The following is a 25,660-nucleotide window of genomic DNA, read 5'->3' as shown; positions in this document are numbered from 1 at the left end:
AGTTTGTCCTTGATGGTTGCATATCAAAAGAGGTTAAGTTGAGATTACCTCAGGAACTCAGCCGGTAGAAAAGCACTCCAGATTAATGACAAAACAAAGAACCAAGCTTGAAGTCCTGTTCTGAACATCCTGTTCCCACCAGGCTGCAGAACGGATGGGCTGCCCAGAGCCCTTGATGCAAGGCTGACCTGGCTGCGGGGGGCCGGCCCTGTGGTTTCCTGGAGGCACTGGAGCTAATGGAAGCCAGATGTGAAGCAATCTCCCATTGCCTGAGCCGCTGTGATATGATGACTAGGCACTCCTGACTGAGTCTGGGGACCATGGTCGTGGCGAAAACAAGCCAGTTGGTCATAGTAGTGGTTGCCAAACGGGGTGATATGGATCCCAGCCTCACTGATAGGAGGCGCAGGTGACTGCTGAGGTTTCAGGACTCTCCCCTAGGCCTTTGCTGACTCATATGAGCTCTACTTACCTGCCAGGTTTCAATGGTGGAAGGACTGCTGAGCATCTTTCAAGGGAACTACCTAGGTTGCTGTGTTGGGAGTCCCCAAGACCAGCCTCTGGTTTCTGTGATTCACCGGGACTCACAGAACTCATAAAAGCAGTTATGGTTTATCATGGCAGAAGGATACAGACTAAAATCAACAAAAGGCAAGGCCTCGTGGGGTGGATCCAGGAGAAACCAGGCACAAGCTTCGAGCTGTCCTCTTGCAGTGGAGTCACACGGCAGTGCCTTGCTCTCCCAGCAGCGGGTATGAAGTGTTGCCAACCCGGGAAGCTCACTCGAGCCTTGGTGTCCAGGGTTTTTACTGGGAGTCCGTCTTGTAGGCAGGGAGTGCCCACATCTCTAAACTTACTACTCAGTCTCCAGCGCCCCAGAGGTGGAGCTGATACAATGTGACTCAGAGCCCTAGGAGTTCGCCCTAAATTACAGTGTTGGCATTAACTGTCTGCGTGGCCCAAGGTCTGAGGTATACAGAGACACTCTTATCAGGCAGCATATTCCAAGGGCTCACAGGTTATTTCCCAGGTGCCATCCAAGGGCCAGTCCTGAAGACCTTTGGAATATGCAGGGTGTGGGGCAAACCCAGGCCTGCCTTACATTTGGGGAAGGGGTTTGTAGTGAAGTGGCCCTCTCTCTCGTGTGGAACCAGCCCTCTGCTGTGTCCTCATGGGGCTGAGGATGCTCAATGGCACTGGGTATCTGTGGCTTCCGTTCTCTCTGTTTGCAGGGGGCCCAGTCCTGGCTCCAGCTGTAGCCTGCATGCAAGGTACACCCTGGGCTGGGCCGACACCATGAGGGCCGCTTGCTGTTTTAGTTCCGGTCCAAGGCCGCAGCTGTGTTTTGGTGGGGGCCTCGCTGAGCCAGCAGCTCCTGCCCCCAGTGCTTTGCCTGTTGCTGCAGCCCTTGGGGCATCGAGACCCATCTGGAGCTTTCGGGGGCTCCCCAGCAGGCCTTAGGTGGACCCTGCTCTTCCCTGCTGATGTCTGTCATTTCTCTCTCCTGACAGTTTTGTGATCAACATGAGGGACTCCAACATGGATGCCAGCACCACCATGTCTGAGACAGTAGCTGAAGAAGTCTCTCTTTTCAGCATGACGGACGTGCTTCTGTTTTCACTCATTGTGGGTCTCCTGACCTACTGGTTCCTCTTCAGAAAGAAAAAAGATGAAGTCCCTGAGTTCACCAAAATTCAAACAACGTAAGTGACGCTGCAGTCTCCTTCTTTCTCGGCTTCTAGAGCATGTCTGTCCAGGCAGTGTTCTGTACTTGGGCCTCGGTCAGGAGTAGCCAGCCAAGAGAGACGTAAGGTTCCTTGCAGCATTTGGGTTGAATTTTGGGCTTTGCTTGATTGGTAGACTATGCTTCAAATCTACTGTAATCATCCCTTATGTTTACAGAGCACTTGGGAGTATACAAGGTCCTTTTTGTCTGTTTCTTGTTCCACCTTCCCAGGGACCATTCAGAGTAGAAGGCACATTCATTGTACAGATGATAACCTGAGGCTCAGGGATGTTCAGGTGCTGCCCAGGGTCACGTGCACAGGTGGAGCTGGAGCTGGCACCCAGTTAATCTGTGCTGCAGGCCCGCGATCTTGCCGTGTTGTGAACAGATGGGAGCCTAGAGATGCCGCTGGCACGGGCCTGGATGGCTCGGTGGTTACCTGCAGTTGTCCTGCAGTCCTTTCCGTTACTGACCAGGAGAGGGTGCCAGTTTGGGGCTAATATGTCCTCGTGACCTGACACTGCTAATTTCTCCTGTAAATGAAGAGAGCAACCTTAAGCTTAGAGCTTTGGGGAGTGGCAGCAAGAGGAAAACTGTTCTTCTCCTCTACTCCAGACTCACGCCGGCCACTTCTGTGACCGGATGTGGGGAGTGTTCCCACACCGAGCACTCCTCCAACTCTCTGGACTCCAGCTGGGTCTGACACTGTCTACCTGGACTTGGCATCAGATCCCACAAGTTAAGGGCTTCTCCCACAAGACTGCCCCGCCCCCCGACTCCTTCAGACGCCAGTCACAAGTCCAGTGTCACCTGTGCTTCTGACCAACCAGCTATAAATCAGAGGTTCCCATAAGCCCCCTCCTCAGGTTTGATTAATTTGCTAGAGCAGCTCACAGAACTCGGGAAAATAGTTTGCTGACTAGATGACCAGTTTATTATAAAAGGTTATAACTCAGGAACAGCCAGATGGAAGAGATGCACAGGGTAAGGGGTGGGGAAAGGGTGCAGAGCATCCGTGCCCACTCTGGGCCTGCCGCCCTCCCAGCACCTCCACTGTTCAGCAACCCTGAAGCTCTACAAACCCCCCACCCTTCTGGGTTTTTATGGAGGCTTCATTACATAGGCAGGATTGATTCAGTCATTGGCCATTGGGGATTAATTCAGCCTCCACCCTCCTCTCCCCAGAGGTCAAGGATGGGGCTGAAAGTTCCAACCCTCTCACAAGGTTGGTTCCCTTGGCTGCCAGCCCCATCCTTAGAGGCTTTCCAAAAGTCACTTTATTAACATAAACTCCAGTGTGGTGGAAAGGGGCTGGTTCTGAATAAGAGAAGACACCTTTATCACTCTTATCACTTAGGAAATTACAAGGGTTTTAGGAGTTGGTTCCAAAAACAGGACAAAGACCAAATATATATTTCTTTTTATAAGTCACAATATCACAGACAGTATCCAGCTCATCTTTACTAACAATTTTCCTTTTATTTTATTGATTTTTTAAATTTTCCATAAAGCTTCCTTTTCAGAAAGTTTAAGTAAAAAGGTGAATTAGTTTAAAGAAAAATATTAAGGAAATGAGAGTACAGATGGTTTTTAGATATGAGAAAATGATGTTGGAGGTGTGACTAAGTGACTACCCCACTATGTCCTCAAGATTGAGTTCCCTGTCATTCCTGCAACCAGGTGATGTTCTGGCATTTACTATGGGCTGTGTTTTACCCCAAACTCAGGCTCCAGAGGCCTGCAGGCAGGTTTGAGTGGGGTCTGCCAGTTCAGGTCCTGTGCTGAGAGAACCCCAGGGCCCAGCCCTGTCCTTGAGGGGCTCCCCGAATTCTGCAAGGAGCAGGGCTCAGGTGCAGGGTATGGGCCGTACTCAGATCAGAATTCCCGGGCTGGGTGGGGTCAGCATTTGGGTTCACGTCAAGTCCTAATTCCCTATTCCAGTTTTGCTAACAGTTTTCTCTCCTAGAAAAGTTACCGTCTTCAAACTTTAAAGCAAATATTCACGGAATACAATTTTTGTACCACTGACGGGATATTTGTTTTACATTTTAAAAAACTCAGCAAATATTTGCTGAGTCCCTTCTAAGTCCCAGATAGCCATGAATAAAATAGAGGAAGTCCCCTGTTCATCAAGCTTGCAGCCTAGTGCTGGGCGGGTCCTGGGCTAGACCCTTAACCTCTCTCTGCCTCAGTTTCCTCATCTGCTAAATGGAAGCAAGGACCCCGCTCTCACAGGCTCCTGTGAGTGTCACCTGAGGTGATGTTTATGACGTCACCCAGCACCGTTCCCGGCACGTGGTAGCTGCTTCATGTCTGTGTTGGAATGTATTTTGTGCCAAGCACTGGCTAGGTGCTACAAGAGTACAGAGAAGGTGTTTACCTTAAAGAAGCCGAGAAGCCAGGATGGTGAAGGTTCTTTTTAAAAGTGGCTTATGAAATGCTTTCACGTGCATCATCTAATCAGGGCCTCTTTATGGCAGCAGCATGTGCCAGGGGGGTGGGTGGCCTCGTCGCTCTCAGGGGAGACCTGGCGGCTGTAGTCAGGCGCTCTAGGAAAGGAGGAACTCCCCTGCTGCAGGGAGCAGGAAGGTGTGCTGTGGGAGGTGGTGTTATGCAGGTCCTTTAAGGTGGTCCACAGCCCGAGGCCAGATGGCTTTGCCAGCAGAGGGCCAGAGGGAGGATGGCAGGTGAGCTGGAGTCCAGCCTGTTTCACTTGGGGCTGATCCAGGGGCATTCCCGGTGTGGGGAAGTGTTTTTGGTGAAAAAGTTTGGTACTCAAGATAAGGGGACCAGTGTCCAGGTCCCAGTTCACAGGGGCCCTGCATTTCCTTGTCTGTAAAATGGAGGTGTCCCCCCTACTCCCGCCCCGAATGGGGGACTGGGTGTGCTGTGGGAGTGTGTGCAGGCGCCCTTTCCCCATCATCTCCCTGGCCTTGCAAGATGGACTTGAAATAAAACTCCCATATGTGGGAGCACTTGTATTTTGTAGATCCTAATTGTTTCCCTTTGCCAGGATGTTGAAACTGCATTTCCCTCTTCATAATCATAACATTTAGCCCTGTATGTGTGGTGTCCTACACTCTGCAAACCCCCCCTGATCCCTCGTCATGTCACGGTGAAGACCTGCTGTGGCCGGGTCTTGTGTGCACGCTCTACAGGGGAGCATTTATGGTGCAGTGGTTAAATTCCAGGCCCCACAGCTGGGTGACTAAGGTTTGGATCCTAACTCCACCACGTTTTAGCCAGTGACATTTGCCATTACCTGATCTTTTGAAGCCGATGTCCTCAACTATAAAGTGGAGATAACAACAGTACTTACTTCATAGGGTTGTAAATTAAATGACGTAATCAATCGTAGAGCTCTTTGCCTAGGTCCTGGTGCATGTTGAGCCCTGAAATAGTACATATTATTATTTTTGTCCCCAATATTAATATCATCTCTAGTCTTACCAGAGCCCTTCAAGGAAGACATTATTACCCCATTTTGCAGATGAGGAAACTGAGGTGTTTGTGACTGGGGAGTTTGCCTGAGGCCACCTAACTGATAAGAGTGGGCTTTTGAACGCAGATCTGCAAACTCCACAACCAATGCTTTCCCCACTTTGCCACACTGCCTCAGGCTCTTAAGATGTTGTTAATATCCCTATTTCAAAGATGAAAGAACTGAGGCTCAGAGAGGTCCCTTAGCTGATACAGCTGAGCCACAGGCCCGAACCTCCTACTGTAATCCCATGTCAATGCCCCTGACCGCTTGTATTCTCAGTGAGCACAGACGATCCCTGCCACAGCACAGAGCTTCCCCTACCCACCAGGTCAGTGGGGGCAATAGATCTTAGTGTGGGGACTGGACGTGGCCCAGGGCTGTACCAGGAATTCTCATCATGATTTATAGTAGCTTCTAGAATTGGGGTTTTAAGGCCTTTAGGGCCTTAGCCACCTGAGATGCCTTGTCCAAACCTTTGGGCTTGGATATTTTTTAAAAAACCAAACCAGTGGGACCAACTGTAGTCTGACCAGCAAGCACTTTGAATAACAGAGAGGCCCAGGAAACATATCTGCGGTCCCCCCGACCCTGGACTTCTAGGTGAGGGGGTCCAGGAGGAGCCCCCGTGTGCGCAGGTGAATCTCCCCAGGTGTGCTGGCCTCTGGGGCCCTCACCACCAGTCTAGGTTTGGCTTTCAGAACCTCAGGAGCTCGGATGCTCTCTCTGCTGCCCCGTCCATGAATGACTGACAAAGATGGCACCTGTGGACCTTTCTGGAGACAGCGTCCTGGAGCCGAGAGCGTGCTCTCTGGGCCTAGATGAGCACCAGTCCAGGAGGACACTCGAGATAGCCTTTGCCCTCCAGGCGGGGATTGGAGAGGGTTTAATACAGCAGTCAGAGTGGACTTTGCCCTAAGTCTCCTTCCGGGCAGAGTTCCAGCTCAGGAGCAACACTGTGGGCCTGGAATGTTGACAGGAATGCAGGTGAAGCACGCGACGGCTCCTTGGCCTCTCTGGTAAAAAGGGGCGGCGTGGGGCTGGGGTGATGCTGAAAATCCTGGTTAACATCCTGGGATTCACCAAGTCCAACCAACATTTATATAATACTTTGTGCAGACAGATCAGTAAAATGGAGCCCCCGCCTTCCAGTCCCGTAGGAAGGCCAGTCATGTGAATAGATTCGTCTGGAGTGGCCTGTGCGGGAATACGAACGAACATGTGGAGAGTTAGGGAGACCCAGGAGGCAGGGCTGGGCTCTGACTTGGGACTGGGGAAGGCTTGGAGAGGAGGTGACGTTTCAGTTGAGTCTGTTGGTGGAGTGGGAGTTTGACTGGCTGTCATGGTCAACTTGAGGCCCAGAGCGGAGAAGTACCCTGTCACGTGTGGGGGTGGCAGCGCCCTCTTTGGTGGGATTGTGAAGGTGTGTATTTTAATTTATGTTTCTCTGATGACCAGTGACCTTTTCATAGGCTTACTGGCCATTTAGATATCTTTTGTGAGGGTCTGCCTGTTCAGGACTTCGACCATTTTTTTCTGTTGGGTTAGCGGCCTTGTTGATTTGTCCGGGTTCTTTATAGTCTAGATACGAGTCCTTTGTTAGATAAATGTATTGCAAATATGATCTCCCTTCTGTAACTTGCCTTTTTACTCTCTTAATAGTGTCTTTTGATGATCGGAAGTTCTTGACTTAAACCTAGTCCAGTTTGTCAACTTTTTGGTTGACCTTAACCTTTACAGTTAATGGTTTTGTGTCCAGTTTAAGAAATCTTTATTTATCTTAAGGTCATGAGGAAGTTCTTTTATGTTTTCTTCTGAAAGCTTCCTTGTTGTAGCTTTTAAACTTAGATCTGCCTTCCAGCTGAAATGGGTTTGGCGTTGGCGAATTGTGTGAGGTGCTTCAGGATTCATTTTTTTCCCTCTGGGTATCCACTTGGCCCAGCACCGTTTATTGAAAAAGGTCACTCTTTTCCCACTGCACTTCAGCATCATTCGATATAAATCAGGCAACCGTATACATGGTGGTCGATTTCTAGACTCTGTTGATCTGTTTACTATCCTTTCACCAATCCCACACTGTTCTATTTTCCATGACTTTATAGTCACTCTTGACTTGATATCTGGTAGGCTAAGTCCTCCAGTTTTGTTCTTCTCTTTTAAGACCTTGGCTTCTCTCGGCTTTTTGGGGCCCTTGACCTTTCCATGTAACTTTTGTGTGTGTGTGTGTGTGTGTGTGTGTGTGTGAGGAAGACCGGCTCTGAGCTAACATCTATTGCCAATCCTCCTTTTTTTCCCCAAAGCCCCAGTAGATAGTTGTATGTGATAGTTGCACATCCGTCTAGTTGCTGCATGTGGGACGTAGCCTCAGCATGGCCGGAGAAGCGGTGCGTCGTTGCGCGCCCGGGATCCGAACCTGGGCTGCCAGTAGCGGAGCGCGTGCACCCAACCACTAAGCCACAGGGCCGGCCCCTCCATATAACTTAAAATCAGCTTGTCAGTGTCCACCAAAACCAAACAAATAAAAAAAAACCTGCTGGGGTTTTAGTTGGGATTGATCAAATCTGTAAATTAATCTTACAGTGTTGAGCCTTCTAATCCACAAACATAGTTTATCCCCCAGGGGAGGTCTTTTGAACTGTGTATAATAGCAATTAAAGACTTGGTAAGGAGAAGCAGTTACAGGCAGCACGTTCTCTTAATAATAGTTTTAAAGTGGCTCTTCATGTCCACTCCCGCTCCCTCTGCAGCCTTCAACTCCGCTTGTCCCTCTGGACAGGGTGTTCCACAGCTTCTGATCGAAGGGAGCCTGAAGCTCCGGGGCCCCTCTTTGCCCCCACGTGTAGTAATACTCTGCGTGGAGCACCCCTCATGTTGAATGGGAAATTGTATTTCTGCCTCCCATGGTACAGAGATCCTGCCTGCATCCCTAGCTTGGCGCAGGGCCTGTCAGAGTGAAGCTACTCAGGGAATGGCTGTTGAGTTAATAAATGCTAAATCTATATGTATGGCTGCCTCTAGGGCAAACTGGCCCACAGGCTGGGTTGGGTTTACACAGTATTTTAAAGTTTTTTAATTAGAACCTTGAAAAGGCTGGCAGTTTCACATAAAAACCCAGGCTTATAGCTTCTTTTGAAAAGAATCAGAGGATCTGCCACACCAGGCCCACAGTGATGCCCGCCAGCAGTGGCTGGAGCTAAGCAGCGGCCACTCTGCCAGACGGGGCGTGCACCGCCCAGCCAGCCCAGGCCACCGTGCCCCTTGTCTGCTGTGCGCACGTCTGAGGCCTGCGGCCCTGAGAAACACCGCAGGGGCCTCCCCTGCACCCTGCTTCACTTCTGGCACCTGAGAGTACTTTAAAGGAAAATAAAGCTTTTTATTATGGAACATTTCAAGTAAACACCAAAGTGTAGAGGATAGGAGAGTGAACTCATGTGCACCCAGCCCCCAGTTTTAACATTATCCACTTCTAGTCAGTCTTTTTTCCTTCCCCTCTCCACTGCTCTGGATTATCTTAAAGCAATTCCCAGAAATCATATCATTTCATAGGAAAATTTTAGGAAAACATAGAAATATTTCTGGTCCTCTAAAATTCAAGGACTCCTCTTTTTAAACATAACACAGTGCCGTCCTGAGACTCCTGACAGCCAGCAGTAAGCTGCAGCGCCATCGGGTACTCAGTCAGCATTTGGTCATGGTTGCCTGACTGAGAAATTTTTTTAACAGTTTTTCAAAAATTCAGGATCTAAACAAGACCCATACACTGCAATTGATTAATAAATCTTATGTCTGTCTCTCAGGGGGTCAGGTATATTGAGATATAATTTGGGGGGTCAGGTATATTGAGGTATGATTTACATGCAGTAAAATTCTCTTTTTTTTTTTTGGTGAGGAAGATTAGCCCTGAGCTAACATCTGTTGCCAATCCTCCTTTCTGCTGAGGAAGACTGGCCCTGGGCTGACGTCTGTGCCCATCTTCCTCCACTTTATATGGGACGCCGCCACAGTGTGGCTTGACAAGCAGTATGTAGGTCCATGCCCGGGATCCGAAACTGCGATCCCCGGGCCACTGAAGCGGAGTGTGTGAACCTAATCACTACACCACTGGGCCGGCCCCTAAAATTCCCCTTTTTTAAGTGTACAGTTTGGTGAGTCCGGACGTCTGTATGCAGCTGTGTAACCAGCGTTACCAATCAAGACATAGAACACTCCATCACCGCCCCCAAGAGCTCCTCCCACGTAGGTTCCTTTGTAGTTGGTCCCCCACAGCCTCTAGCGACCACTGATCTTATTTCTGTTCCTGTAATTTTGCCTTTTCCAAAGCGTCATGCAAGTGGAACATGCAGGTGCAGCCTTTTGTGCCTGGCTGCTTCTCAGCGTAGCGTCAGTCTCTCTTAATTCCTGGGCTTCCCTGCCGTCCCTGTTTTTGCCTTGCAGCATTTTTGTTGAAGAAACCAGATCATTTGTTTCTCAGAGTTTCCCACAGTCTAGAGTTTGCTGTCTGCATCCCACTGGGGGTTGCTTCTGAAAAGCCGCAAAAGAGCTCGTTTTTCTGCGTGACCTTTGTTCGGGGGCTTGCTCTCAACAGGAGGGCCAGGAAAGCCAGGCATCAAGGCTGCGGCATCATTTCTATCTTTCTCTTTTGTGTGCCGACAGAGAGAAAGTGAGCTCGAGTTCCTTCCACATCCAGTTCAGGGTCACCCTTTCTCTGGAGAGGCCCTTGGCTCTACCAAGTGTGAAAACAGAAACACAAATGAGATTTACAAAGAGGAAAGCACAAGGAGAAGGCTCTGTGGACGCAGAGAGTGGACAGTGTCTGAAGCCTCCCAGCACTGTGGAAATGGCAAGAAAACAGGCTCAGGATAGTCACACTGTCCCTGCAGGCACAGGGCAGGTTTTCTGCGGCCACCTGACCCCAGAGTGACTTCCCTTGCCTTTCCTTCTTTCCTGTGCCCTGAAGAGATTGGGGTGGTTTTGCCAAAACTTCGAAGGTGGCCTATCTGGGAAAGCGTTGCAGGGGAGTGTCAGTGGACCTCTTGGCTTCGCTGAGCGTCACTCTGTGCTGCTGGCTTCAGCTCTGTTCCCGGCACCAGGGTGCAGAGACAAGCAGAGTCCTCAGGGGCTCACGTGCAGTTGGGGATGTGAGGGTGGTATAGTGGACAAGTGCTCTAACAGCCTGGGGCAGTGGGAATGCAGAGGAGGAGCCCTTCCACCGGGGCGTATGTCAGGATTGAGCTGCCCCCAAACTGAGTCTGGGAGGCTGAGGAAGAGGTGTGTGTGCAGAAGCTCAGGGCAAGGACAAGCAGGGCCTGCTCTGGGAAAGGTGCATCTCGGTAGAGCCCGAGTGTAGGTCCCCGAGCAAGTTAGGGGTCACTGAGGGAGTAGGGGGTCACTGAGGAATCAGGTGTCATGAAGGAGTTGGGGGTCACCAAGGGAGTCATGGGGGTCACAGAGGGAGTTGGGGGTCATGAAGGGAGTTTGGGGTCACTGAGGGAGTTGGGGGTCACAGAGGGAGTTGGGGGTCATGAAGGGAGTCGGGGGTCATGGAGGGAGCTGAGACAGGAGAGAGGAGGTGGGGGATGGATCTTAAGGGCCTCAGGCCGTCCTCGGGTGGGTTTTATCTGACACTATTGGGGAGCCAACAGAAGGACTTGTACCAGGGCAGGGTCCTGAGAGCAGTGGTCCCTTGAAGAGCAGTGTGGAGTGGATTGGAGGAAGGTCACCCGGAGGCGTTGGCATTGACTGGCGAGAATTGATGGGGGCCTGCGGTACAGAAGAGAGCGGGGCACAAAGAGCAGAGGTGTCAGCAGTCCTGTGCCAGGGCTTTCTAAAATGTGGTTCTCCAGTTCCCCTTTTACAAAAAGCAAAGCTAGTTGGAGGAGAGGCGAGCACCTTACCCCAGGCTGAGAGTTAATAAGCGTGAGAGCGAGATTTCACCCAGGGCCTCTCTCCCACACCTTTGCCCTCAGTCCTGCCAGCCCCCCACCTGGCCTTGTTGTTGTCCCCTTCTCCCTCGCTTTCTTTTTTTTTTTGTGTGAGGAAGATCAGCCCTGAGCTAACATCCATGCTGATCCTCCTCTTTTTGCTGAGGAAGACTGGCTCTGAGCTAACATCTATTGCCAATCCTCCTCCTTTTTTTCCCCCAAAGCCCCAGTAGATAGTTGTATGTCATAGTTGCACATTCTGCTAGTTGTTGTGTGTGGGACGCGGCCTCAGCGTGGCCGGAGAAGCGGTGCTTCAGTGCGTGCCCAGGATCTGAACCCGGGCCGCCAGCAGCGGAGCGCGCGCACTTAACCGCTAAGCCATGGGGCTGCCCCCCGCCCCTTTCTTTCCCCTTTGATTGCACGTGCTGGCAGGGCCATTTTGTGCCAAGAGCCAGGTCATCCCAGTGTCAGAGGCTGTGGCTTTTTCTCTCTCTCACTGATGGGCTGAATATGCCTGAGCAGCTCCCTGGACCTCAGTCTCTCTCTTCACTCTCCTGCGCAATAGCACTAGCCCTGCTTGATAACGGACTGGCCCAAGTCACTGCCCAGTGGTCTTTAGGGCTCAGAAGAGAGAGGCCAGAGAGCCTCTTTCTCCTGTGGTGTTGGGAGGGCAGGCCGCCTGGGCCCCGGAATGGTGTGGAGTTCTGATCTGCATGCTGATGAATGCATGTTGAAGGCTGGGTGGGTGGGGGGTCCATGAGGGAAACAGCAGCCCACTGGAGCCTCAGAGCCCCTAAATGACAAGGACTGAGGATCCCTGGGAAGGGCTGTGCTGTGTGCTCTGACACACCGGGGCTTCTCTGCCTTGATCAAGAGGGTGGGCCAGGGGAGGCGCAGCCTAGCTCTGTGGGAGCAGACACGAACCCTGGGTGCTGGGCTGCTGTGGCCCTGGACTTTCACAGGCCTGGAGTTGAGTCACCACTTCACCCCGAGCCTCACTCTCCTTAGCAGTCAAAAGGGGATAGAAATCCTTGCCCACGTCACAGCGTGGGGAGAATTAAATGAACTAAAATATAAAGCTCCTTGAATACTACCTGGCATACACTAGGCACTCAATAAATAGTAGTTCCCATTCCCTTTTTTGTCTGTGACCTGTGGCCTCCCATGCCTGCTTTACCCTCCCACCTGCCGAAGGCCAGCTGTTACGGGAGGCAGCAGGCAGCGTCCCCGCTGCAGTCCGGCGTGGCTGGTTTTCTTTTCTTGGCCTCTGCCGGTGGAGGAAGCTGCTGTTTTTTGTTGAAGCTCCAGTGAACCACATTGTGTTCACCAGAAGCAGCTCTTCCAAACCATCAGCTTTCTGCCACAAAACTCTGGGGCTGCTTTGCCCATGGTGGAGAAATCTGGGCCCTCTGTGGAGCCATCTTCGCGTGGCAGAAGCCTTGAGGCCGAAGTCCATCGTGTTCCAGCCAGCCTGCCCCATATCTCTGCAGCCATCCTGTATCGTGTCTCAGCTCTTAGCCTCTCTCTGATCGTGGGTGCCTATTACCCTGGGAGCTGGAGAACTTGCCCCCACATACCAGGCTCTGGAAGGGAGCCATTTAAATGCAGCTGCCCCATATGTCACCAAGGGCAGGAGAAAGTCCCAGAAGAAGTCAGTTCTGTGCCTGAAAATTAAATCTGAGTTGCAGTTTTCAGAACTCCTTCTGGGACTGGAAACAAAATGAATCACACCAGGGCATCTTGGTTCATCTCTGTCCAGATGAGTCAGTGCTTCAGGCCACAGTCCCTTGCGTCCTCCTCACACGGCAGGCTGCAGTTGACTTCTGAAGCCTGAACCAGAGAGGCCTCTGCTCCCAATTTAGCAGTGGAGAGCCCTAATTGGAACCTTTTGTGCTCCATTCAGGAGCCATGTGGTCTCTGGGCTCCAAGCCTGGGCCAGCCACTGCCTCTTCTGATGGGCTGTTTGTACTAGGGTTCTTTGACGGGATGCTCCTTAGGAGGAAACGTGTCAGCACTTTCCCGCCACGCGATGGGAGGGTAGGCTGGGCTGGTGTCACGGCACACGCTGTGCTCCCAGGTGACATAGGCCAAGACCCAGTGTCTTAGGCACTGTTGCCCACAGTTCTTTTGTGGGGAGGAAGACAGGAACCAGATCTAATTTAATGTGATCCTGAGGTGCCCTGGCAGCGGGATCAATGTGGCTTCCTTTATGGAGAAACGGCCCTGCCATAGCAACCTGCACAACTGCCTTGGAGTGTCTAGAAGAGCTTTATTCAGCCGACATGACTTCCTTTTTATTTTATTTTTTTAGTGGAAAAGCAGGAGAATGTGGGGAGAAAGGACTGTGATATAAACAGTTACCAAGGAGACCCGAGTCGGGGTGGAAAGGTTTTCTCCTTCCCTCGGTCCATACAGCAGCAGGAGGAGGGGTGTGTGCCCAGACGCAAGGGCTCACGGGAGGTTTCAGCCTGGAGTCCTGAGTTCTCCCTGCTGGAACCGCCAGATGTTGCCACGTTCTCAGGCTCCTGGGGACGGATGCAGGCAGGGGCTAGGCCAAGGTTTCCTGAGGACCGGAGTCCTTCGAGTTCACTCTCAGAGTTCACAGCCGGTCTGCCGGCCCCACCAGCCCTGCACTGAGGATGGATGGAGCCCGACTTCCTAGCCACTGGCCCCCTCAGGAGAGAGCTGTAACTTGCCTTTACCCTTAAGTTCTGGAGCTGGGAGTGAGCAACCATGGGGTGCACGTACTCATCTCCGAGGGACGAGCCCACCCTGAGAAGGTCAGTTCCAGACAGTGTCCCTGGCTGCAGGCTGCCTTGATGCCCCTCGGGCAGGGGGATACCTGGCACCCAGACTCGAGTGTGGATGGAACTTTCCCTGGCAGGGACACTCTAGAGGTATGAAGAGGGTGCTGTGTGGAGTTACCAGCAGAGTCAGCGGCAGTCCCCAGGGCGCTCAGCTGGGCATGGGCCCTGCTGGCCCCTTCAGTCCTAGTTTGCAGACTGCATTTCCCTGCTCCCGAAGGGACTGGAAACCAGAAGGCCCCAGTCACCCACTCCTCTGCCTGTGAGAGATCAGGTTCTGTGTGCAAATTGCGGTGTGAAGCTGTCAGGTGGGGTGAAGCCAGTTGAGGGCACTCGGGTGAGGACCCACTCGGGCTGAGCAGCTGAACCTGCTGCTCTGAGCCCAGCAGCAGGGCACTGCAGGGGGAGGCAGGTCCCGCTGCCCCCAGCCGGCCGGGTGTAACCAGTGGGAATGGCAGGAAGCTATGGCAGGTTGGAGCAGTCACCAGAAGCCCAGGGTCTACCTCAGTCTCCTCCGGTTTCCCTTTCCTCATGAACTGGGGGTCTGCCCCAGATCTCTGGAAGCCATCCCTGAGTTGAGGGAGAGGGTGGGAGTGTTCCTCCTTTCTCCCCGGGGACTGAAGCCAGTGAAGGGACCTGTGCTGGCCTTCAGAAGGGCTCAGGCGTCTTGGGAGAACCCTTCCTCTGGGGCGGGGAGGGCTAGCACGTCTTGCCTGCCCTGTGACATTCCCAGCCAGACCTGCCTGGAGGGCTCCCCTCTCTGCTCCCAGGGCTGTCAGCCTGGAATCCCACTCTGTACAACTGTGGGGAGGCCACACAGGGACCCTTCTCCACACCACGCCGCTGGGCGGCCAGAGCTGGGCTCCCTACCAGCTGCATGGGCCTCATCCAGGAGCCCCGCAGCAGCCGGTTTCCATGGCTTTCTCTCTTGGGAGCCGTTTTCTGTCTCTGAGAATAGAGCCCCGCTCTTCCAAGAGGCCTTTCCTGGTTTCTTCACCACTGTGCCTGCTTCCTCAAAAACCTGGGGGCATGGATTGTCTGATCCGTCCGTTTGGTCTTAGCAAACACCACCTTGTGCCACAGGGCATCTCTGAAATCACAGAGTGACCCAAACAGCTGTCTTCTAGAGAACACCCTCATTACCCCTGAGAGTTAACCAAGTTCTGGTTGCCATGCAAGGCTCTAGGGAGGCTGCAGAAGCTGAGATGCAGTGTTTTCAATAAAAGGAATCTGAGGTCTCAAGAGGCCATGGCTTGGCCAGTCACAGGCCCATTTGGTGGCAGAACTAGGATCTGACCCAAGTCTCTGCTCCTGACGTGGGGCCCCTCCCATCCTGCCAGAGTTCTTCCCGGAGACTGTCTTTCCCAACCTGGTGACTGGCCCTTGGTAACCTCATTTCTTCTCCTCCCCTTGGCTGTGGTCTGGCAGGTGAGGTGACTGGGTGAAAGGCTATCTGTTCCCAGTGACAGCCACCAGTTATGGAGAGCATGCCTCATGCCGGATGCTATGTTGGGTCCTTTATATGCTTTTTCTTCATTTAATCTCTTTGCAAAAACCTCTGAAGTGGGATTCCCATTTTCTAGCTGAGGAGCAATGAAATCCTGGTTCAGGTTCAATCAGCTGCAAGCTGGCAGGCTGGGGATGGCACCCTGCTCTGCTGACCCCAGAGCCCCTGCCCTGCCCCTTCCACCTCGGTGCCTCCCGTGCTTGCCTGAGAGTCTTGGTAGAAGGAGAAAGTGGGTTTTGGAAGCAAATTGTATATATATAAGTAAACTTCAATTTGAAGTTTAATTGAAGTATAATATCTACAGGAAGGTATGTACCCATCAGTGATTCTCGCCATGTGAACGAGTGGTAATCACCACCAGATTACCAGCACCCCAGGAGCCCACTGCACTTGCCTCTCCACCTCAAGGGTCACCACTGTCCTGACACCTGTCCCCATAGATTAATTTGCCTGTTTGGGGAAGTTATATAATGAAATCCTACAGTCTGTTCTCTTTTATGTATGGCTTCTTTCACTCAGCGTCACGTTTGTGAGATCCATTTGTGTTAGTGTGTGTAGGGATAGTTTATTCTTTTTCACGGCTGCAGTGGAGAATATTGCAGTGTATGAATGTACCTCGCTGTTGGTTTATTCTTCTGCTAATGGGCATTAGAGGTGTCCCATCTTTGGGGCTCCCGTGTCCGCTGCTGCCGTGAGCGTTCCTGTGTGCGTCTGTGTGCCCGGGCGCGAGTGTACTCTGTGAGGTGTCTAGCAGAGTGGGTTGCTGGGTTATATAGGGTTACGGAAGATACGGCCGTAGCGGTCGTGCCGTATTGCCCTCCCCCAGCAGCATGTGGGAGTTCTAGCTGCTCCACCAGTTCACCTGCTCGTGACATTGTCAGTCTTTTAGTTTTACCCGTTCCAGTGAGTGTATAATAGATCTGGTTGTGGTTTTATTTTCCATTTCTCTGGTAACTAATAATGTCAAGCACTTTTCCATGTGTTTTTGGCTATTTGGATACTCTCTTTAAGAAAGTGCCCGTTCAAGTCTTTTGACAATTTTTCTGTTGGATTATGCGTCTTTTTCTGGTTGATTTGTAGGGATTTCTTATGTTCACAAGTCCTTTGTCAGGTATACGGACGTTGCAAATATCTCCTCTTCCCATGCTGTGGCCTGCCTTTCATTCCCTTAATGGTGTCGTTTTAAATGGAAACAGCCGCGTTTTAGTGTTCAGCCTTATCACTTGATTCAGACTGGCCGTATTTTAAACTTCCTGAATATTTACCATCCAGAAAAGGGGATGTTTTTCCTACCTTGCTGTCTTGGGCTTGAGAGTCCCTGGCGAGGCTCTCTGGGCTTCTTGAGAGCACCCCGTAGACCTGAGGCAAGGAAAGGGAGGAGGGAAGGGACAGGTATGGAGAGGGAGGGGGCGGGGGCAGGAGGTGGGAGGTGGACAGCGGTCAGGCAGCGGTGTTGCTCTCTAGAGGGGACAAAGTCCAGTTCAGAGCTCTAGAAGGTACCAGGGTCACAGAGAAGGGGACAATTAAATATGGCCCCAGTGCCAGGGAAGGGATGAGGGTCTTGGGAATCCCAGGGGAGTTGGTACTTGAGCGGGGCCTTGGGGGTGGAGCCAGGGTGTGTCAGGTCTGTGTGTAGGCCATGGCATGACAGAATTCTGAAGGCGATCATGGAGGAAGTAATGTGTGGTGGGGAGTGTCCGGCGAGGCTGGGGACAGATTCTGAAGGGACTTGGGTACCTCTGTCATGTGGGTCATGGGAGCCATTGAAGGTTTTAGAGTGAGCAGGGCAGCAGCATGGTCAAAACTATATTTAGGAGACTCCTGGTAGCTGTGTGAGGCGGGGAGTGGAGATGAGACGAGGCCGTGGAGACCGTTGGCTGTAGATGGTGAGGGACAGGGAGTAAAGTCTCCAACCCTTCTTTGTTCTCGTCTATCCCGGGGCTGGAGGTCCTGGCTCTACAAGGTGGTGTGTCCCAAGAGGCTTTGAATTTACTGGAGAGGACATGGGGAGGAGGACCGGTACCCCAGTCCTGCCTCTCCAGCCCCGGCACTGGATCAGAGGCAGCTGCTGGTGTGGTCGCCGGGGAGTGGCACGGGGTGGAGCTGGGATGCCCCTCGATGCTGCCACCTGCATCCCACAGCTGTCGGACACTTTTGTTTTTCAGGACCACCTCTGTCAAAGACAGCACCTTCGTGGAAAAGATGAAGAAGACGGTGAGTTTTCTCTGTCTGTGCTCTTCCCCGCGAGTCTCAGCCCTGGTGGATGTGTGGGGGAGTCCAGCAGGAGGCCAGCTTCACTGGACAGGAGGAGGGGTCGGGCACCCAGGCCCAGCTCCCTTGTGCAGACATTCTCCTGTAACCAAAGCCGTGAAGTTGCTCTGCTGTGGCTGGACAGTTTATTTTGTTTTTTGAAACGTTTACTTCTTGAACAAACTGAACTGTAAGAATAGACCCTCCCTCTAACTCAGGATGCCGTCCCGTCTGCTCCCTCCCAATCCAGGCTCTGTCCCTGAGCAGATGCAACCTCACATAGCTGTGGTCCTGGCACAGCTAAAATTTTATCTCCGTTTGTCTTTATTTTATTTATATAATTTTATGAAAAGATACTCTCTTCACATGGTTAAAATCCAAAACATAAACTAGTCCGTGGAAAGCCTCTTTCATATCCCTGCCACTCATCACTGTTCTTAGTATTTTATGGATCTTTCTAGACCTTCTTTATGTGCATACAAAAAAACAAATAGAGATTCTTAATTTACACTTTTTTAAAACACAAAAGGTGGCATATTACGTACACTGTTATAGATCGTGCTTTTTTTTTTTTTTTACTTAATGATAGGTCTTGGAGATCCTTCCTTAGCAATTCAAAGACGCCACCCTCGCTCTTTATTATAGCTGCATAATGTTTCCATCATGTGGTCATAAGGACTGTAATTTGTTTAAACACTGCCCTGTTGATGGGCACTTGGAATATTTCAAATCTTTAGCTCTTATAAATAATGCTGCTGTGAGTATGTAGATCAATTTGCACATTTGCAAATGCAATAAAATCCCAGACGTGGAATTGTTGGATGAAAAGGTCTATGCATTTGTAATTGTCATGGAAGCTGCCAAGTGCTCCCCACGGGGGTCACGGCAGGGCACGCTCATTAGCAATGTGTGAGAAAATCTGTTCCCCCACAGCCTGGACAGGAGGAGAGGGGGGACAGCCAACAGCCAACAGAGTGGATCATCAAAGTTTGGGGTTTTGCTGGTTTTCTGGGTTAAAAAAAGATAATCTCGTGTAGTTCTGATTTGCATTTTTCTTATGATTTAATTTAAGCAGATTTGCATATGTCATGATGGCATTTATTTTTTCTTTTTTTTATAGATTCTCTATTCAAATCTTCTGCCCATTTTTCTGTTGGGATGATCTTTCTTGAGGAACTCCTTAAAATTATTAGGGAAATTAACCCCTTGTCTGTGATATGAGTTAGAAATATTTTTTCCACGTAATAATTTGTCTTTTGACTTGGCTTCTTGTGTGTTTGTCTGCTTGTTTGTTTTGCCTTGTGAAAGTTACCTAGTCCACTTTAGGATTCTTTCTTTTTATTGACTTCTGGACTTGGAGTCATCATCTGAAAGGCCTTCCCCACTCTGAAGAGGTAAAGGAACTCTTCTGTGTTTTCTTCTAGTACTTCTATGGTTGCGTTTTTCATATTTAAAATTCATTTTATTGGGAATTTATCCTGGCAGAAGATGTAGTGTGTGGATCCGATGCTACTTTTTTTACACAGCTTTCTAAATTCCATGTAATAGAGTCCAGCTTTTCCCCACTGGTTTTATCATATATGTAATTCCCATGTGAATTGGGGGGGGGGTCTGTTTCCGTATTTTCCTATTCTAGTACTGAGACCTATTCTGAGCCCTAAGGAACTGTTAATCTGCTTTTTGTCTCTGTAGAGTTGCCTGTTCTGGACATTTCATATAACTGGAATCATACAACATATGGCCTTTGTGTCTGGTATCTTTCACTCACATAATGTCTTCGAGATTAATCGATGTAGTGTGTGTCAGCATTTCATTTCTTTTTACTGCCAAATAATGTGCCAGCAGATAGACTCATATTTATTTTTCCACATGACTTTTAGGATCAATTTGTTGAGGAAAGAAGAGCTGTTCAGATTTTTATTAGGATCATGTGACAATTCTGTATTGATATAGGGAGAACCAACATCTTGTATGTTGAGTCTTCTGTGCAAAATCAGAGCACCTTTCTATTTGGTTGAGTCCTTTATCGCTCAGTAGCTTCTTGTGTGTTTGTTGTAAGGTTTACCTCTAGGTACTTCATGTATTTTGATGCTCCTGTAAATATTTAGCTACAGTTTTATATCCTGTTTTGTTCCCTTAACCTGATATCATAAGCATTTTCTCCTTTATTAAGTAGGTTTTGTAGTGATTATTTTAAAATACTTTTTTAAATGATTTGTAGAAAATTCAGGAAAGTAGAAGTTATGAGAATACTTTATAATCTGTATGTTTTATTTTGTCCTTTGTATTGTATCAGTTTGGGCTCAGTGCAAAACCAGAGTGCACTCGTGGGATTTGGGCGCTGGGATGCTACTCCAGGGAAACCTCATGTCCAAAGGGACTGGAAGGTGGCCTGTGCCTCACTTCCATCTTCTAGATCTTGCAAAGCACAACCAATTGGCTGAACCTAATTTGCTGCATCCCTAGCTGCAAGGGAGTCTTGGAATAGAGTTCAGGCTTTTCAGTATCTGCTGTGGAAGGCACAGTAGGAGGAGAGTAGGATGAAAAGCATATGAGCCAGTCCATGTGGTACCTTTCCCTATTGTCTAGATTTTTATAAAGAATATGTATTACTTTTATAATCATCCAGAAAAACTCACCCATTATTCCCCATTTAGATTCTTGGGATATTTCTTGCCAGTCTTTTTCCTTTGTACAGGTATATGTGTAAACATATATGTGTATCACACACACACACACACAATTGAATTACACTATACATACTGTTTGGTCACCTTTTTTTTTTATTGATGTCATAATAGTTTATAATATTGTATAATTTTAGTTGTACATTATTGTTTGTCAGTCACCATATAAATATGTCCCTTCACCCCTTGTGCCCACCCCCAAACCCCTTCCCCCTGGTAACCACCAAACTGTTCTCTCGGTCTGTGTATTAGTTTATCTTCTATATATGAGTGAAATCATGCAGTGTTTGTCTTTCTCTGTCTGGCTTATTTCGCTTAACATAATACCCTCCAGATCCATCCATGTTGTTGCAAATGGGACGATTTTGTCGTTTTTTATGGCTGAGTAGTATTGCCTTGTATATATATACCACATCTTTATCCAATCATCAATCGAGGGACATTTGGGTTGCTTCCATGTCTTGGCTATAGTGAATAATGCTGCAGTGAACATAGGGGTGCATAAACCTCTTTGGATTGTTGATTTCAGGATCTTTGGATAAATACCTAGTAGTGGGATAGCTGGATCATAAGGTATTTCTATTTTTAATTTTTTGAGGAATCTCCATACTGTTTTCCATAGAGGCTGCACTAGTTTGCATTCCCACCAGCAGTGAATGAGGGTTCCCATTTCTCTACAACCTCCCCAACATTTGTTATTTTTTGTCTTGGTGATTATAGCCGTTCTGATGGGTGTAAGGTGATATCTTAGTGTAGTTTTGATTTGCATTTCCCTGATGATTAGTGATGTTGAACATCTTTTCATGTGCTTTTTGGCCACCTGTATATCTTCCTTGGAAAAATGTCTGTTCATATCCTCTTCCCATTTTTTGATCAGGTTGTTTGTTTTTTTGTTGTTCAGTTGTGTGAGTTCTTTATATATTATGTAGATTAACCCCTTGTTGGATATATGATTTGCAAATATTTTCTCCCAGCTGTTGGGTTGTCTTTTCATTTATATCCTGGTTTCATTTCAGAAGCTCCTTAGTCTGATGAAGTCCCACTTGTTTATTTTTTCTTGTTTCCCTTGTCCGAGTAGACATGGAATTCGAAAAGATCCCTGTATGACCGATGTCAAAGAGTGTACTGTCTGTTTTTTGCCAGGAGTTTTATAGTTTCAGATCTTAGCTTCAAGTCTTTGATCCATTGTTGAGTTAATTTTTGTGTATGGTGAAAGAAAATGATCTACTTTCATTCTTTTGCCTGTGGCTGTCCAGTTTTCCCAGCACCACTTATTGAATAGACTTTCTTTTCTCCATTGTATGTTCTTAGCTCCTTTGTCGAAGGTTAGCTGTCCATAGATGTGTGGTTTTATTTCTGGGCTTTTAATTCTGTTCTGTTGATCTGTGTGTGTGTTTTTGTGCCAGTACCATGCTGGGTTTTTTTTTCTTTGTGAGGAAGATCAGCCCTGAGCTAACATCCACGCCAATCCTCCTCCTTTTTGCCGAGGAAGACTGGCCCTAGGCTAACTTCTGTGCCCATCTTCCTCCACTTTATATGGGAAGCCGCCACAGCATGGCCCGACAAGCGGTGCCTTGGTGCGCGCCCGGGATCCGAACCTGGGCTGCCTGCAGTGGAGCGCGCGCACTTAACCGCTATGCCACGGGGCCGGCCCCACCATGCTGTTTTAATTATATAGCTTTGTAGTATATTTTGAAGTCAGGGATTGTGATGCCTCCAGCTTTGTTCTTTTTTCTCAGGATTGCTTTAGTTATTCAGGGTCTTTTGTTGCCCCATATGAATGTTAGTATTCTTTGTTCTATTTCTGTGAAGAATGTCATTGGGATTCTGATTGGGATTGCATTGATTCTGTAGATTGCTTTAGGTAGTATGGACATTTTAACTATGTTTATTCTTCCAATCCATGTGCATGGGATCTTTCCATTTCTTTATGTCATCATCAGTTTCTTTCAATAATGTCTTATAGTTTTCACCTCCGTGGTTGCATTTATTCCTAGATATTTTATTCTTTTTGTTGCGATTGTAAATGGGATTGTCTTCTTGAGTTCTCTTTCTGTTAGTTCGTTATTAGCATACAGAAATGCAACTGATTTTTGTAAGTTGATTTTGTGCCCTGCCACTTGGCTGTAGTTGTTGATTATTTCTAATAGTTTTCCAATGGATTCTTTAGGGTTTTCTATATATAAAATCATGTCGTCTGCAAACAGTGAGAGTTTCACTTCTTCATTGCCTATTTGGATTACCTTTTATTCCTTTTTCTTGCCTAATTGCTCTGGTCAAAACCTCCAGTACTGTGTTGAATAAGAGTGGCGAGAGTGGGCACCCATGTCTTGTTCCTGTTCTCAGAGGAATGGCTTTCAGTTTTTCCCTGTTGAGTATGATGTTGGCTGTGGGTTTGTCATAAATAGCCTTTATTTTGTTGAGGAACTTTCCTTCTACACCCATTTTGTTGAGAGTTTTTATCATAAATGCATGTTGGATCTTGTCAAAAGCCTTCTCTGCATCTATTGAGATGATCATATGGTTTTTATTCCTCGTTTTGTTAATGTGGTGCATCACATTGATTGATTTGCGGATGTTGAACCATCCCTGTGTCCCTGGTATAAATCCCACTTGATCATGGTGTATGATCTTTTTAATGTATTGCTATATTCAGTTTGCCAATATTTTGTTGAGGATTTTTGCATCTATGTTCATCAGGGATATTGGCCTGTAATTTTCCTTATTTGTATTGTCCTTGTCTGGCTTTGGTATCAGGGTGTTGGCCTCATAGAATGTGTTAGGAAGTATTCCACCTTCCTCTACTTTTTGGAATAGTTTGAGAAGGATAGGTATTAAATCTTCTTTGAATGTTTGGTAGAATTCTCCAGAGAAGCCATCTAGCCCTGGACTTTATTTTGGGGGAGGTTTTTGATTACTGTTTCAATCTCTTTCCTTGTGATTGGTCTATTCAGATTCTCTATTTCTTCTTGATTCAGTTTTGGGAGGTTGTATGAGTCTAAGAATTTATCCATTTCTTCTAGATTGTCCAATTTGTTGGTGTATAGTTTTTGTTTTGTTTTGTGAGGAAGATCAGCCCTGAGCTAATATCCATGCTAATCCTCCTCTTTTTGCTGAGGAAGACCGGCTCTGAGCTAACATCTATTGCCAATCCTCCTCCTTTTTTTTTTTTTCCCCCAAAGCCCCAGTAGATAGTTGTATGTCATAGTTGCACATCCTTCTAGTTGCTGTATGTGGGACGTGGCCTCAGCATGGTCGGAGAAGCGGTGCGTCGGTGCACGCCCGGGATCCGAACCCGGGCCACCAGTAGCAGAGCGCACGCACTTAACCGCTAAGCCACGGGGCCAGCCTGGTATATAGTTTTTCGTAGTATTCTCTGATAATCTTTTGTATTTCTGTGGTATCCATTGTAATTTCTCCTCTTTCATTTCTAATTTTATTTATTTGAGCCTTCTTTTTTTCTTAGTGAGTCTGGCTAAGGATTTGTCAATTTTATTTATCTTCCCAAAGAACAAACTCTTTGTTTCATTGATCTTTTCTACTGTTTTTTTGGTTTCAATTTCTTTATTTCTGCTCTAATGTTTATTGTTTCCCTCCTTCTGCTGACTTTGGGCTTTGTTTGTTCTTTTTCTAATTCTGTTAGGTGTAGTTTAAGGTTGCTTATTTGGGATTTTTCTTGTTTGTTAAGGTGGGCCTGGATTGCTATGAGTTTCCCTCTCAGGACCGCTTTTGCTGCATCCCATATGAGTTGGTATAACGTGTTTTCATTTTCTTTTGTCTCCAGATATTTTTTGATTTCTCCTTAAATTTCTTCAGTGACCCATTGGTTGTTCAGTAGCATGTTGTTTAGTCTCCACATCTTTGTCACTTTCCCAGCTTTTTTCTTGTAGTTGATTTCTACTTTCATAGCATTATGGTCAGAGAAGATGCTTATTATGATTTCAGTCTTCTTAAATTTATAGACGCTTGCCTTGTTTCCCAACATATGGTCTATCCTTGAGAATGTTCCATGTGCGCTTGAGAAGAATGTGTAATCTGCTGTGTTTCGATGGAGTGCTCTGTATATATATCTATTAAGTCCATCTCGTCTAGTTTTTCATTTAAGTCCACTATTTCCTTATTGACTTTCTGTCTGGATGATCTATCCATTGACGTAAGTGGGGTGTTGAGATCCCCTACTATTATTGTGTTGTTGTTAATATCTCCCTTTAGGTTTGTGAATAGTTGCTTTATGTACTTTGGTGCTCCTGTGTTAGATGCATATATATTTATAAGTGATAGGTCTTCTTGGTGGAGTGTCCCTTTTATCATTATATATTGCCCCTCTTTGTCTCTCATTACCTGTTTTATCTTGAAGTCTGCTTTGTCTGAAATAAGTATGGCAACACCTGCTTTCTTCTGTTTGCCATTAGCTTGGAGTATTGTCTTCCATCCTTTCACTCTGAGCCTGTGTTTGTCTTTAGAGTTGAGATGTGTTTCCTGGAGGCAGCATATTGTTAGATCTTATTTTTTAATCCATCCTCCCCCTCTGTGTCTTTTGATTGTAGAATTCAATCCATTTACATTTAGAGTGATTATTGATATATGAGTGCTTAATGTTGCTATTTTATCGCTCATTTTCCAGTTCTTTTGCATTTCCTTTGTTTCTCATCCTGTGTGTTTCGGACCACCAATTCAGTTTGGTAGTTCTGTATGATGATTTTCTTAGTTTTCTCTTTATTTCTCATATATGTCTCTGTTCTGATTATTTGTTTAGTGGTTACCATGAGGTTTGTATAAAAAAATCTCATAGATGAGATAATCCATTTTCTGATGGCCTCTTATTTCCTTAGACTAAGTCTATTCCACCCCTTTTCTCTTCCCCTTCTAAGTTATTATTGTCACAATTTATTCCATCTTGTGTTGTGAGTTTCTGTTTAAAGTGATGAGGTTATATTTGTTTTTGGTCTTTTCCTTCCCTTAATCTTTGGTGTTATAATTAAGTGTTTGATAACCTATTCTGATAGAGAGCTACAATTTTTCTGATTTTGTCTACCTATTTTTCTCCTTGCTGAAAGCTTTGTATCCCCTTTCTCTCTTTTTTTTCAGGCATGAAGGCCTTCTTGAACATTTCTTGTAGTGGGGGTCTTGTGGCAATGAACTCCCTTAGTTTTCATTTATCTGGGATAGTTATTATTTCTCCATCATATCTGAAGGATATTTTCACTGGATAGAGTATTCTTGGCTGAAAGTTTTTGTTTTTCAGAATTTTGAATATATCATTCCACTCTCTCCTAGCCTGTAA

General features: G+C 47.8%; 1 protein-coding gene across 2 annotated transcripts in view; it reads left to right on the top strand.

Moving 5' to 3' along the window:
- The window catches only part of POR (cytochrome p450 oxidoreductase), a 71,663-nt gene that overhangs the window by 34,504 nt on the left and 11,499 nt on the right, over positions 1–25,660 (top strand). The window contains exons 1-3 of one of the 2 annotated variants that reach the window (XM_087417718.1): positions 735–752; positions 1,512–1,703; positions 17,605–17,653. In XM_087417718.1, the coding sequence (XP_087273844.1) occupies positions 1,525–1,703; positions 17,605–17,653 (228 nt within the window). In that variant the 5' untranslated portion in view covers positions 735–752; positions 1,512–1,524. Of the gene's footprint in view, positions 1–734; positions 753–1,511; positions 1,704–17,604; positions 17,654–25,660 lie in introns of those variants that run through there. The other variant, XM_014796536.2, reaches the window with a different exon arrangement.

Source organism: Ceratotherium simum, chromosome 26 (assembly GCF_057802395.1).
Source record: "Ceratotherium simum simum isolate JZ-2026a chromosome 26, ASM5780239v1, whole genome shotgun sequence".
NCBI classification, from domain to species: Eukaryota; Metazoa; Chordata; class Mammalia; order Perissodactyla; family Rhinocerotidae; genus Ceratotherium; species Ceratotherium simum.
The sequence above is the reverse complement of the archived record's forward strand: the minus strand, read 5'-3'. Positions and strand labels throughout refer to the sequence as shown.